This window comes from Carlito syrichta, unplaced genomic scaffold, assembly GCF_000164805.1.
Source record: "Carlito syrichta isolate Samal-C Ts95f unplaced genomic scaffold, Tarsius_syrichta-2.0.1 Scaffold301614, whole genome shotgun sequence".
In the NCBI taxonomy this organism is placed as follows: domain Eukaryota; kingdom Metazoa; phylum Chordata; class Mammalia; order Primates; family Tarsiidae; genus Carlito; species Carlito syrichta.
Window position 1 is genome coordinate 4,574 of NW_007245710.1, and position 11,869 is coordinate 16,442.

Genomic DNA, 11,869 nt, shown 5'->3' on the forward strand with positions numbered 1-11,869 from the left:
GACACCAGAGGCACAAGCCACAGCAGGGAAGCATTTCTGCAGGAAAACGCTTTTGACAAATGGAAGAAATTGCAAAGCAGGAAAATGAAAACAGCAAAAACCCCAGTCACTGCAGAGTTGTGTCCTTATACCAGGTCAAGAAAAGAGATCCAGCACTTAGAATGTGACATTTCATAAGCATGTTGGGCAAGAGGGAAAAACCAACCAAAGGATGAGTTGAGGCTCCTCTATTTGGATTGTACATGTAATGTCTATGTTTATAAGTCCCAGGCCACTTAAAAAGATACTTGATGTCTAAAAATTTAGTTTAAATCAGTAGTTGGAGTTTATAAAATATAGAAATAGACACCCAGTGACTGTGATATTTTTGCTTGCTCTTGTGTTGACTAGTCTTGAATTCAAGCACTTACTTAAGACAAGTTCAGAAACTAGATGTAAGTTGCTCTCTGATCTGGAACTTGCTGCTTCTACGCAGCAAAGCTCATGGCTGTTTGGTACATATATCAGGGCTTCTATTTTGCAGGAAAGCCTTATGACTTACACCCTTAAAGATAGAAAATGATCAACACTTCACAGTGATTAAGCACCCACTGAGTTGAACTCTGCATCTGTATGTTATACATTGCACTCACTATAAACTCTTCCTTTCTGCATTTTGCTTTTTTTTTTTTTTTTCATTTTTGGATGATTCCTGAGCTTGGCCTAACGATTAGGTCCTAAATCAGTTTCTTCCTTTTTTAAGTGTCATTCTCTTTTCAGGGTAGTGTACACAGACCTACAGGACCTCCTGCCATTGAATGTGCCTAAAAGCATTGTGTCATTTACTTACAAAATTATATAAAACTATACTCCATTAAGTTGTGATATTTGTGTCCCCTCAGACTTTGTTCGTTCCCTAATCACGAGGATTGGGTATGTTGGAAGAGCTGGCAAGAGGGATACAAAGGTCAGCGAAGTGTTTCAGATGAAGAAGGGCATGTCACATGTTGTATCCCCATGGAAACGTGTAGATAGGGGACAGGCACTGGAACAAGAGGAACCCTCTCTCCCTGGATGCTCCAGAGTTCAATTCATTGCTGCTGCACATGTGGCGAGTCAAGAAGGCTTCATGTGTAAGCACAAATGGGAGATTTTTATAGTCTTTGTCTATGCCAACATTGGTTGTTTGAAGAACCCATTGTTTAAAAAACTCATTCCGATTTGCTGAAGTAAGAAAAAAGAGAACTGAGAGGAAGAGATTCCTGGTAGAATTCACAAAGAATTCCTGTGCTTCCTAACTACTAACTGCACAGGTCCTTCTGGGTCAGAAGTCATAATATTTCAGGTTTCGAATTGCAGGAGCCCAACCAGGGGTTTCCCATTAATAGCCAGAATTTCATCTCCAGCTTCTCTTACTCCAGCTTGTTCAGTGGCACCACCAGGGAGAATAAATACAGAACAATGGTTGGCATTTTCACAGGGTCTGAAAACTCCAAATAAACCAAAGGCTTAAATGAGAACAATCTCTCCATGATATATATGCCCATATTCTTAGGATGGGCAGATATTTCCTAAGACACAAAAAGCTTTAAAAATAAATTGAACTCCCATCAATGAATTCAACTCTAACTCCCACAACCCCACCTGGAGCAAGATAAAAACAAGGAAACAACAAGGGGAGGATATTTTCAACATATTTAATCAACAAAGGGACTACAAATCAACCAAAGAACTACAAATCAACAAGGTGGATACATAACAAAGAAAGTTGGGCAGAGGAAGTCATCAGCTACAATTGAAACAGCTCAACTTCTAACTGTTAACAGATATTGGCTGATAGAAGTGTTTTCCCCACCAAGTCCTAAGGAAGCCTGGCCCTGCTTAGCTTCTGACATCAGGCACAAAGGGTTGTATGGCCAGAGACTGATAGAAACAAGTTTTTCAGAACCGTGATTACATGCTCCTCAGGGACTGTGGAGATTACTTAATTGATTACTTACACACAAAGCTGAACATAGTTTTACATTATAGTATTGCATAAGTTATAGCAAATTTATGAGCTTTGAAAAAGCTCTGTTTAGTTTCTTACACATCCATATCAAAAAAGATCACATTGAAGAAGACATCCACACTGGCTATGGAGACATTTTATGGGTACAGTGACATTGAAGGAGAACCATTCCCAAGTATGAAAATAAAAATAATGCTCGCTTTGGCAGCACATATACTAAAATTGGAATGATACAGAGAAGATTAGCATGGCCCCTGCACAAGGATGTTTTCGTGAAGCGTTCTGTATTTTTTGACTTCATGTAAACAGAAAAAAAAGAAGAAAACAAAAATCTTCTCAGAAATCTTAATTAGATCTCAAAAGACTGAGCAGATATATCTATTTCATCCTAAATTTCTGAAAGTCCTTGTCGAAATAAATATTATGACATTTATACACAAATTAAAATAAAAATACAGCCTGGAAGAAATCCAACCTTCTCAAGAACAAGAACATTTTATGCTGTTAATGACAAAGGCAGATATTCTTGTTAGAAGAGGGACCTCACCAATATCAGCTCCACAGTGGAACAAAGACAATGATTTAGTCCTCATCATTGCTTTCACAAGATCCAGATTTCGGGAAGGACCAATGCATTTCTGCTTAACATAGCCAGTTAAACTTGTGTTAATATCTGTACCCAATATCCTGTTCTAGAATGTTAACTAAAGGTCCCAGGCAAGTTATGTGAAAAAAACCTATGCCAAGTAGGTTATGTGAAACAAAACCTGCCTGGTATAAGTTTGTCGTGTATAATCATCAGCAATCTCTTTATGTCCCCTGAGAGGGGACATCTGAATGCAAAGGGTTAAGTTTGAGCATCTTTCTGTGTTTCTTGGTCATTTAGGCTTTTAGCATTTGTCAATTTTCTATTGCTTCTTTCCTTGACCTAAATTTTCTTTAATTTGTATTTTTCTTACTGAATTATAGTTATTTCTATATTGTGAACATTTACTATTTAATGATTAGTATATTGTAAATATCTTTTAGTCATTCACTTTTATTTTAATATTTGCTTATACTTTTTGGCCATACATAATAGACATTTTATGTTTTCTAAATATAGTTTTTCTGTTACTTTTAAGAAACCTTGTAATATTAAAAATAATATGTATTGTGATGTATAGGAAATTCTGTTGAACTTTGTATGTTGATTTTGAATTCATCAGTCTTGGTGACCCATTTCTATTAGCTTGAATTTGATTATCTTATTTTTTTTCAATCAGCAAGAACATTTAAAAATTTTTTTTTTCCATGGATTAGATTCCTGACCTTCAAGAAGGTTTTAGGGATATTGATATTAATTTCCTTTGTTATTCAAACATATTTTTGTATTCTCTTTCATATTATCACTGTACGACTGCACATGGTGATTTGTGCCTGTAATCCTAGCACTTTGGGAGACTGAGGTGGAAAGCTTGTTTGAGCCCAGAATTTCGAGACCAGTCTGGGAAACATAGCAATTTTCAAAAAGTTTTTCTACAAAAAGTAAAAAAAAAATTAACTGGGCATGGTAGTGCACATCTATAGTCTCAGTTAGTTGGAAGACTTTGGTGGAAGGATCGCTATAGGCCAGGAGGTTGAGGCTGCAGGGTGCCAGCCTGGGTGACAGAGTGATACCCTGACGCTGAAAGAAAGAAAAGAAGAGGAAGGGGAAGGGGAAGGGGAAGGGGAAGGGGGAGGGAAGGGAAGGAAAATCTGTGTTGCTAGGTTGCTTTCTGCTTGAGGAAGAGCATACAGGAAAACAAAATGAACAGAAAACTAGTACCCATGACATTTTAAAGTATGAAATGCAGTAAGAAGATGAAATCTTTAGATAAGCTCTAAGTCTGCACAAATCAACTAGATTCTCTTGTCTCCAAAATGAGAGGAGGGAGGGAGCTGCCATATAGTGTTCAGAAATTCCTGAATGCCTTTTCACAGGAACAAAAGCCTTGCCCAGGAGACCTTCTACAACAGTTGTTTGTGGGATGCTGCTTCTTCCTCCTCTGTCCATTTCCGCAGCACTTGTTATTTATTTCTGGTCAGATGCTAGTGATAAGGGCCAAGAAGTTCTCCTGGGTGTCATATCCCTGCTTTGCAGGAGGCAGATCTGGAGGTTCCTCCTCTCTGCTGGGGCAACTTTTCCACTTTAGTGCTGCTACTACTGGGTGACTCAGAGCCTGGCCTCTCCTGCTGACTCAGCCTGAGTGCTGCTTCAGCACTGGTCCTGGGACTCAGGGGTCTCGGACCCTTTTGAACTGTGTGCTTCTTGGTCTGCAGAAGCCACGTATCCTGTGACTGGCTGTGGAGGTGGACACTCTAGCTCCCTTCATGAGCCTGTCTTTTTTTTTTGAGAGTCGGGCTCTCACTCTGTCTCCCTGGTTGGAATACAGTGGCTCAATCACTGCTCACTGCCGCTTTGAACTCGTGGGCTTAGGCAATCCTTCCTCCTCAGACTCCAGAGTAACTGGGACGTCAGGGCACACCATCGTGCTTTCTGCGTTTTCCTTTCCTTTTTTTTTTTAAGAGACAAGGTCTCACTGTGTTGCCTAGGCTGGTCCTGGGCTCAAGCAATCCTCCCACTTGGTCTACCAAAGTGCTGGGATTACTGGCATAAACCACCATGCTGAGCCTATGAGTGTGTCTTAGAATAAACCAACTTAGCCATCACGCTTGAAGGACAGTTTAACTGAGTCCATTGTTGTTGTTGTTGTTGTTTGTTTTTGTTTTTGTTTTGAGTTGGAGTCTCACTCTGTCACCCAGACTGGAGTGCAGTGCCATGCTCCCGGCCACCGCAACCTTGACCTGCTGGGGTCTGGCAATCCTCCCACCTCAGCCTTCCAAGTAGCCAGAACTACAGGCGTGTGCTACCATGCCCAGCTAATTTTTGATTTATTGTAGAGATGAGGTCTCGCCAAGTTGCCCAGGTGGGTCTCGAACCCGTGGGCTCAGGCAATCCACTCACCTCAGCCTCCCAAAGCGCAGGATTACAGGCTGAGCCACTGAGCCCAGTGAGTCCATTGTTTTAAGCTCACAGAAATGTTCCCTCCATCCTCTGAAGGGTGTTTGTTGTTTTGTTTTCTTCAGACATTCGTGCTGCCAAGCTGATTGTGGTGCCCTTGGGAGCAATCTGTGCATTTTCTGTTAGCTTTTTAGGTTTTCTTATTTATATTATGGAACTTTCCTGTGGTATATCAAGATTTTGATTTTTATAAAATTCAGCCTGTTTTGCCCTTGATGAATTTTTTTTGTTCTGGAAAATTCTTGGTCATGATTTCTCCAAATATTTCCTTTCTCTCATTCTGTTTTTTTCCTTTTGGAATTTCTTATCTTGTATCACACTTTTGTAATTTTTATTCCTTCATTTCACTATGCTGTATTTTCCATAGTTTATTTGGTTCTATCTCTCTTTTTTTCTGCCTTTATATGGAATTTAGTCTACTTTTTAATTTGATTCAAAAATATGTATTGGACTCCATTTTTTTTTCTTTCTTTCTTTTTGTTTTTGAGTTGGACTCTCTCTCTGCTGCCTGAGCTGGAGTGCAGTGGCACACTCACAGTCGCTGCAGCCTTATCCTGTAGGTTCGGGTGATCCTTCCACCTCAGCCTTCCAAGTAGCTGGAACCACAGATTGGTGCCACCTCGCCCAGCTAATATTTTGAGTTATTGTCGAGACAAGGTCTCACCAAGTTGCCCAGGCTGATCTCGAACGCCTGGTCTCAGACAATCCTTTCACCTTCGCCTCCCAAAGTGCTGGGATTACAGACTTGAGCCACTGTACCCAGCTGACTCCATTATTATTGATGGAGGTATAAGTGTCTTCATTTTGTTTTTTAATTTTTGTTTTTAAAAAATGGTGTCTTGCTACATGATTCGGGCTATGCTCTCAATCCTGGCCTTAAATAATCCTCCTGCCTCAGCCTCCTGAGTAGCTGGGACTAGAGGTGTGTGCCACTGTGCTCAGCTTGCATTTTGTTTTTTAGCCTATCTGCTTGCTCCTTTTAATATCCTCATGGTCTTGTTTCATGAATACAATGCCTGTCTTTATTTTTTATTTTTTGAATTGGAGTCTCACTCTGTTGCCGGAGTCCAGCTCCAGCAGGTTAGGGTTTCCCGAAGGAGAAACGGAGTAGGCGATGCAGAGAGAAAACTTGGACACCTGACTTTGTTGCAGGACAGATGCCAGATGCTGTTTATTGTCAGTTAACAGTGAGCTTTTATGTTATTCGTACAAGGAAAAGGACAAAGAAAATTCCTACAACAAGATGTAACCAATAACTTAAACAATAGCCTTGGCTGAGATAAAAAACAGAACAAGTAGTTCATGTAAGGTGTTCTTTAACGAGCCACTCTGACGTGCACTCTTTCACAGACAGATGCTTTCTCAGGAGAGTCACTGTCTTGTGATTTTCAAGGCAGGCTATTCTCTTTTATCATCTATGACGTTCAAGTTGCTGGTTATCTCTAGAAGCCCCTGAGGTGCTCCATGACAATAACCGGGTTTCAAGTAGCCCACACAATTTCTCAGCAAATGAATCATATGATAAGTTTTAAAAGAATATTGCACACTAGACATGTTAATTTCCTCAGTTTACAAAACTTAATCTAATTATGTCTATGAATGTTTCATCCATCCAATTTACTTCAACTTAAACTGTAAAAACAAGTTTATAAATCATTTTTACAATGATTACTACAGTCTAAAGATTATTGAATAACATATATTTAAATCAGGCTTAAGTTACTCTACAATACTAATTCTGTATAGCAAGAACAACATAATATAGAAATGCTTTTTTTTTATGTTAGAGGCTCAAATAAGTATGGTTAATGACTGTATCCTAACACGCAAGCCGCAATACAAATTATAGTTACTATGGCAAAATAACATTCTGGGAACTCTAATTAATTGTTATTTAAAAAGTGACTCTACCAGGCAATTATCTATCCACACCTGGTGTTCAAGGTTTTGCTCATGACTCTTTGGCGAGATTAAGGAGTTCTCTATGGGTGTCAGAAAGAATGCTTCCTGTTCTCATTGTGAGTTTTTCAGCCATAACACTAGATAAAGTGACAATGAGGCCTAGCACTAGGAGGTTAGGGGCATAGCCAGATAGGGGAATGATAGAAACAACCTTTTCTTGTAAAATACTGTGGCTTCTATGTATGGGGCAATGAATGAATGAATTGGAGTTTTGTTTTTCGCCTTCAGACTGTACAGAATTTTCCAGCTGCATTAATAACAAAAATAGAAGAAGTAAGGGTTTCAGCTGCTCAGGCTTGCTTTGCAGCCTGAGGTCGTCAGCCCCCAGGACTTTGTCAGCAGGCAGGCCTCTATGGCTGGCTCCCAACACTCTGTCGCCCAGCCTGGAGTGTAGTGGCACACTCACAGTCACCCCAGCGTCGACCTGCTGGGCTCCAGCAATCCTTCCACCTCAGTCTTCCAAGTAGGTGGAACTACAGGCACACGCTAATTTTTTAATTTATTATAGAGACAAGGTCTTGCCTAGTTGTTCAGGCTGGTCTCAAACCCACGGGCTCAGGTAATTCATTCTCCTTGACCTCCCAAAGTGCTGGGATTACAGGCTGAGCCACTGAACCCGGCCTCCTGCCTTTATTTTTAATGGGCTCTCCTGTTTATTGGGTTCTGGCAATGAATGTCCTTCTGCACCCTGCACCCCTCATCTGCTGCTGTATCTTGGGAGAGCTCTTACAGTTGCAGTGCTGCATGCTTGCCTGAGCTTGGCTCTCTTTGTTCTACTGCTTGGTCAACTTGACCAGTTCCCAGTCTGAGGTTTTCTCTCTAACCCGGTACCTTCAGTCCAGACATCACACACAACAGAGACCAGACCTCTGATTCACGCCTGTCTTCTGCTTACTTGGTAAGACTGTCAAGTGGACAAAGAGTTAATATCATTAAAATACAACAGAGCCGACACAGGAAAGTCTGTGTGTCACAAAATTTTAGACTATTAAAAAAAATTTGATTTTCAGATAGATAGGACTGCCTTTTTCATTGAGATGTACATGGAAAGAAGACAGGCTTTCTAGGACATTTCCTTTGGACACTCTTTTAATGACCAGGGACCCATCTTTAGACACAGATGATTTTCCTCCATCCAGACTCAACGCTAGCCCCGCTGAGGTCTTCAGCACTTTGACACACAGAGCATCATGGACGGTCACGTTTTCCCCTGCAGCAACAGTGTTCGTCTAAATATGCTGTTGAAATGATGGGGTTGTTCATCGCGCCACCTTTCCAAGTCCCCAGATGCTTTACCTCGGGCACCGTGTATTCCAGGCACCTCGAGTCCTATCTACCTTGAGGCGCTTTTATTTTTTTTTAAATTGGGGTCTCACTCTGTCTCTCAGGCTGGAATGCAGTGGTACAGCGGCAGCTCACTGCACCCTCAACCTCCTGGGCTCAGGTGATCCTTATCCCTCAGCTGGGACTTCAGTCACATGCCACCACACTGGCTAATTTTTAAATTTTTTTGTAGAGACGAAGTCTGATTATGTTACCTAGGCTGGTCTCGAACACCTGTGGTCAGGCAGTCCTTTCACCTCGGCCTCCCAAAGTGCTGGGATTACAGGCGTGAGCCTTGAGGTGCTTCTGACATTTGAGCCCAGCATGAAGGGTGGTCCTCCAGCTTTGGGGGCTGCCCTCCTGGCTGCCTTCTTGCTGTGCTCACATCCTTTGTTCTTCTGGGTATTTTCTGCAAGCTTTGGTGAATGCTTTTATGCCCAAGCAGAAATTCCCAGAGACAGATGGCCCTTGTTATGCCCCGCACACTGAGAGTGCACGTCTCAGGAAGGACTGGAGTCTCACTTGAGGAATCCAGGTTCAAGTTCTGCCACCCCTGGTTGTCGATAGCAGTGGATCACCCCTGCAAGCTGGCAGCACCTGAATACCCAGCCTCATGGGGGCTGTTACAGTCAACTCCAGGGGCCCCTGAAGTGGCCACAGAACTTTCTTCCCCAGCGCTCTTGTCACTCATGCTCCCGCAAGGGGAAACCCTGCCTCTGCGCATGCTGTCTTTACACAAACACTGGCTGCCTCCATGGGAACCAGGCACGTTTCCATGGCAATACCTGCTCCATGGCAACGAACTTGCATCCACTCTTTTCGGAGGAGCGGGTCACACTGCCCTCCTCATGGATTCATAATGACTGAGGCCAAGCTTGCATCATCACCTCTGCGCACAAAGGCCAGTTCATTATTCTGGTTTCAGAAGGCCACTCTGCAGGGCCTGAGGGACATTTACTGACACTGGGAGCAGCACGATTTTTCAACAGGTGACTTGCTGTTAAGCAGGAAAACGAGCCCATTACAGTGGTTCTCTGCTCTGGTTGTGTACTAGAATCCCTCAGGAGCATGGAAAAGCCACTGCTCGGGCAGGCACAGTAGCTTATTCCGGAAATGCCAGCACTTTGGGAAGCTGAGGTTGGAGGACTGCTTGAGTCCAGGAGTTTGAGACCAGCCTAGGCAACATAGTGAGACCTCATCTATATAAAAAAAGGAAAAAGCCAAGTGCAGTGGTCCATGCCCGTAATCCCAGCTATTCAGGAGGCTGAGGCAGGAGGATTGCTCGAGCTCAGGAGGTTGAGGCTGTGGTGAGCTGTGATTGTGCCACTGCACTCCAGCCTGGGTGACAAAGTGACACTCAAACTCAAAAATTAAAAAATAAAAAAAGTACCACTTGGTGGGCCCCACCCCTTGTCATTTGTGATTAATTGAGCTGGGGGCATTTCCTGGGCATCAGGGTTTTTAAAAAGCTCTTCAAGTGCCTCTCATGTGCAGGCCCCCAGCAGGACTTAACACAACAGACTCCACGTCGGACTTTCTCGGTGCATGACAAGGAATGACTGCATGAGACCAGGTAGACCTGGAGCAGGGAGTTCAAAGAACAGGAATATGGATTAGGAGTGAGTTTATGCCCTCAAAGTGCTTTCAGTTGGGTAACTCTGCAGGGTCTGGTTCAGGCCACATACCCATTAAAAATGCTCCAGCAATACTCATTATAAATAACAGGATAACCTTCCATGCCTGACTTCACAAGGCTTCAAACCTCTGGAAGCTGTTAGAATTAAGTACCAGGTGGCTTTCTTTGACAGTTTAAGTTTCTAGGATCCCACTGAGAATCCACCAGGCCGTGGAGACAGTGCAGGGGCAAAGGCGAGCATGGCAAGGTCTGATGACTAAGATCATCTCAATATTGGGAGGGCTTCAGCGCTCCGGAAGAGGGAAGGTGGGGTGACAGAGGAAGAGGAGGACTGGGGCAGCACCACTGAGGAGTCGTCTGGACAAGAGTCACTTCTTATCTGTTCAGAGCCATTTTTAGCAAAGCCTTTACAAATACCTCAGGCCACAACAAGGCCACATTGTGCGAAGGAATCCAGCTACCCTTGACCTTACCAGGGCGACACAATGAGAAGAAACAGAAGATTCCTTCCACAAGGCAATGCCCGACCTGAATTCTGTAAACTGTATTGCCCACTTGGCTAGAGAGAGATGCTGCCCCTGAATGCGGAGGTGGAGAACACCTCAGACTTCTGCAGTGCTTAACTAGGGGCAGTAAACATCCTGCACAGCAGAAGCAGACACCACACTTAGTTTTAGCCTCTGAGTGTGGAGGGCACGTAGGAAATCTCTTTTGGAACCTCTTCTAGCAAGTTCTCTCTGCTGGCTAAGACTGCAGTCTCTGTTTTCAATCACAAAACACTTCTGCTTCTTCATTTCCTTTTGTTCTTCTAAAACAGTAAAGAAAACCCCCTTGCTGTTTCCCAAGAATCAGTCTTGGTTCTGGCATATCTCCTTCCATGCGGACTCCCCCATCACATGTGTTTTCTGTTTCACTTAGTGGACCTAACAAGAGGGTGTGACTAGGATAGGGATTCTTCCTTAGGGAAATGTAGAGACTCTCTCACAATCATTTTACATCCTCCGAAGTATGGCTTGCAAAGATCAGCCTAGGCAATATAGGCAACGTAGTGAGATCTTATCTCTACCAAAAAACCAAAAAATCATGTGACTGTTGTACCAGCTACTCAGGAGGCTGAGGTGGAAGGATCTCCTGAGCCCAGGAGGTTGAGGCAGCGGTGAGCCGTGATCATGCCACTGCGCTCCATCCTGGGAGACAGAGAGAGACCTCAACTCTAAACAAAAATAAAAACAAAAACAAACAAAATACCACCACTACAAACAAAAACAAAAGAGTGTGACTGGAACACCTGGGAAATTTTTGTAACGTATTTGTAACACTGCTTTTGCAAGAAGCATCCAAAACACACTAGCCTTTGCTGCATTACAGTTTCTGGACCCAGAAGTTGGCTGTTATTTTCCTTTTGTTCATCCAGAATCTTCTCTTTCTGCCTGTTGCTCACACCCTGCTGCTAGTTGCTGAATTGATATCTTGCCAATTCCAGGCTCCAGGGGGAATGGCCTTTCTGGACAGCATCCCCCTCCCCTTGACCGTGGAGGCTTCTGCCTGGTGGAGGGCCTGGGCTGATCCATCTCTTTCTTGATGACCACAAGGGCATCTTTGTGCAGCTGTGCCTGGTGCAGGATATCTTTAGGACATCCCTGCCTGGGGTGCACTGCTGATAGTGGAAATCTCAGTTCATAGTCCCTTCCTAGAAGCTGTCCCCTATGAAAACATGTCCCCGTGAACCTGGGACAAGGAAAGGAAAAGAGAACAAAAGCCAGATTCATTAATGACTTACAGTTAAAAAAAAGCAAGACAGTGACTGCAAATCTATATAAAGGAACTTCCTTCCTTCCTTCCTTCCTTCCTTCCTTCCTTCCTTCCTTCCCTCCCTCCCTCCCTCCCTCCCTCCCTCCCTTCCTCCCTCCCTCTC

General features: G+C 43.2%; 1 protein-coding gene across 1 annotated transcript; it reads right to left on the reverse strand.

Moving 5' to 3' along the window:
• Window positions 1-1,320: 1,320 nt before the first annotated feature.
• Window positions 1,321-11,525, reverse strand: LOC110595386 (PDZ domain-containing protein 2-like). Its single transcript, XM_021710854.1, has 3 exons — window positions 11,429-11,525; window positions 8,072-8,205; window positions 1,321-1,419 (listed from the first exon to the last, which is right to left on the reverse strand). Exons 1-3 carry the CDS (start codon window positions 11,523-11,525, stop codon window positions 1,321-1,323), a joined length of 330 nt encoding a protein of 109 aa, XP_021566529.1.
• Between the last annotated feature and the right edge of the window lie 344 nt (window positions 11,526-11,869).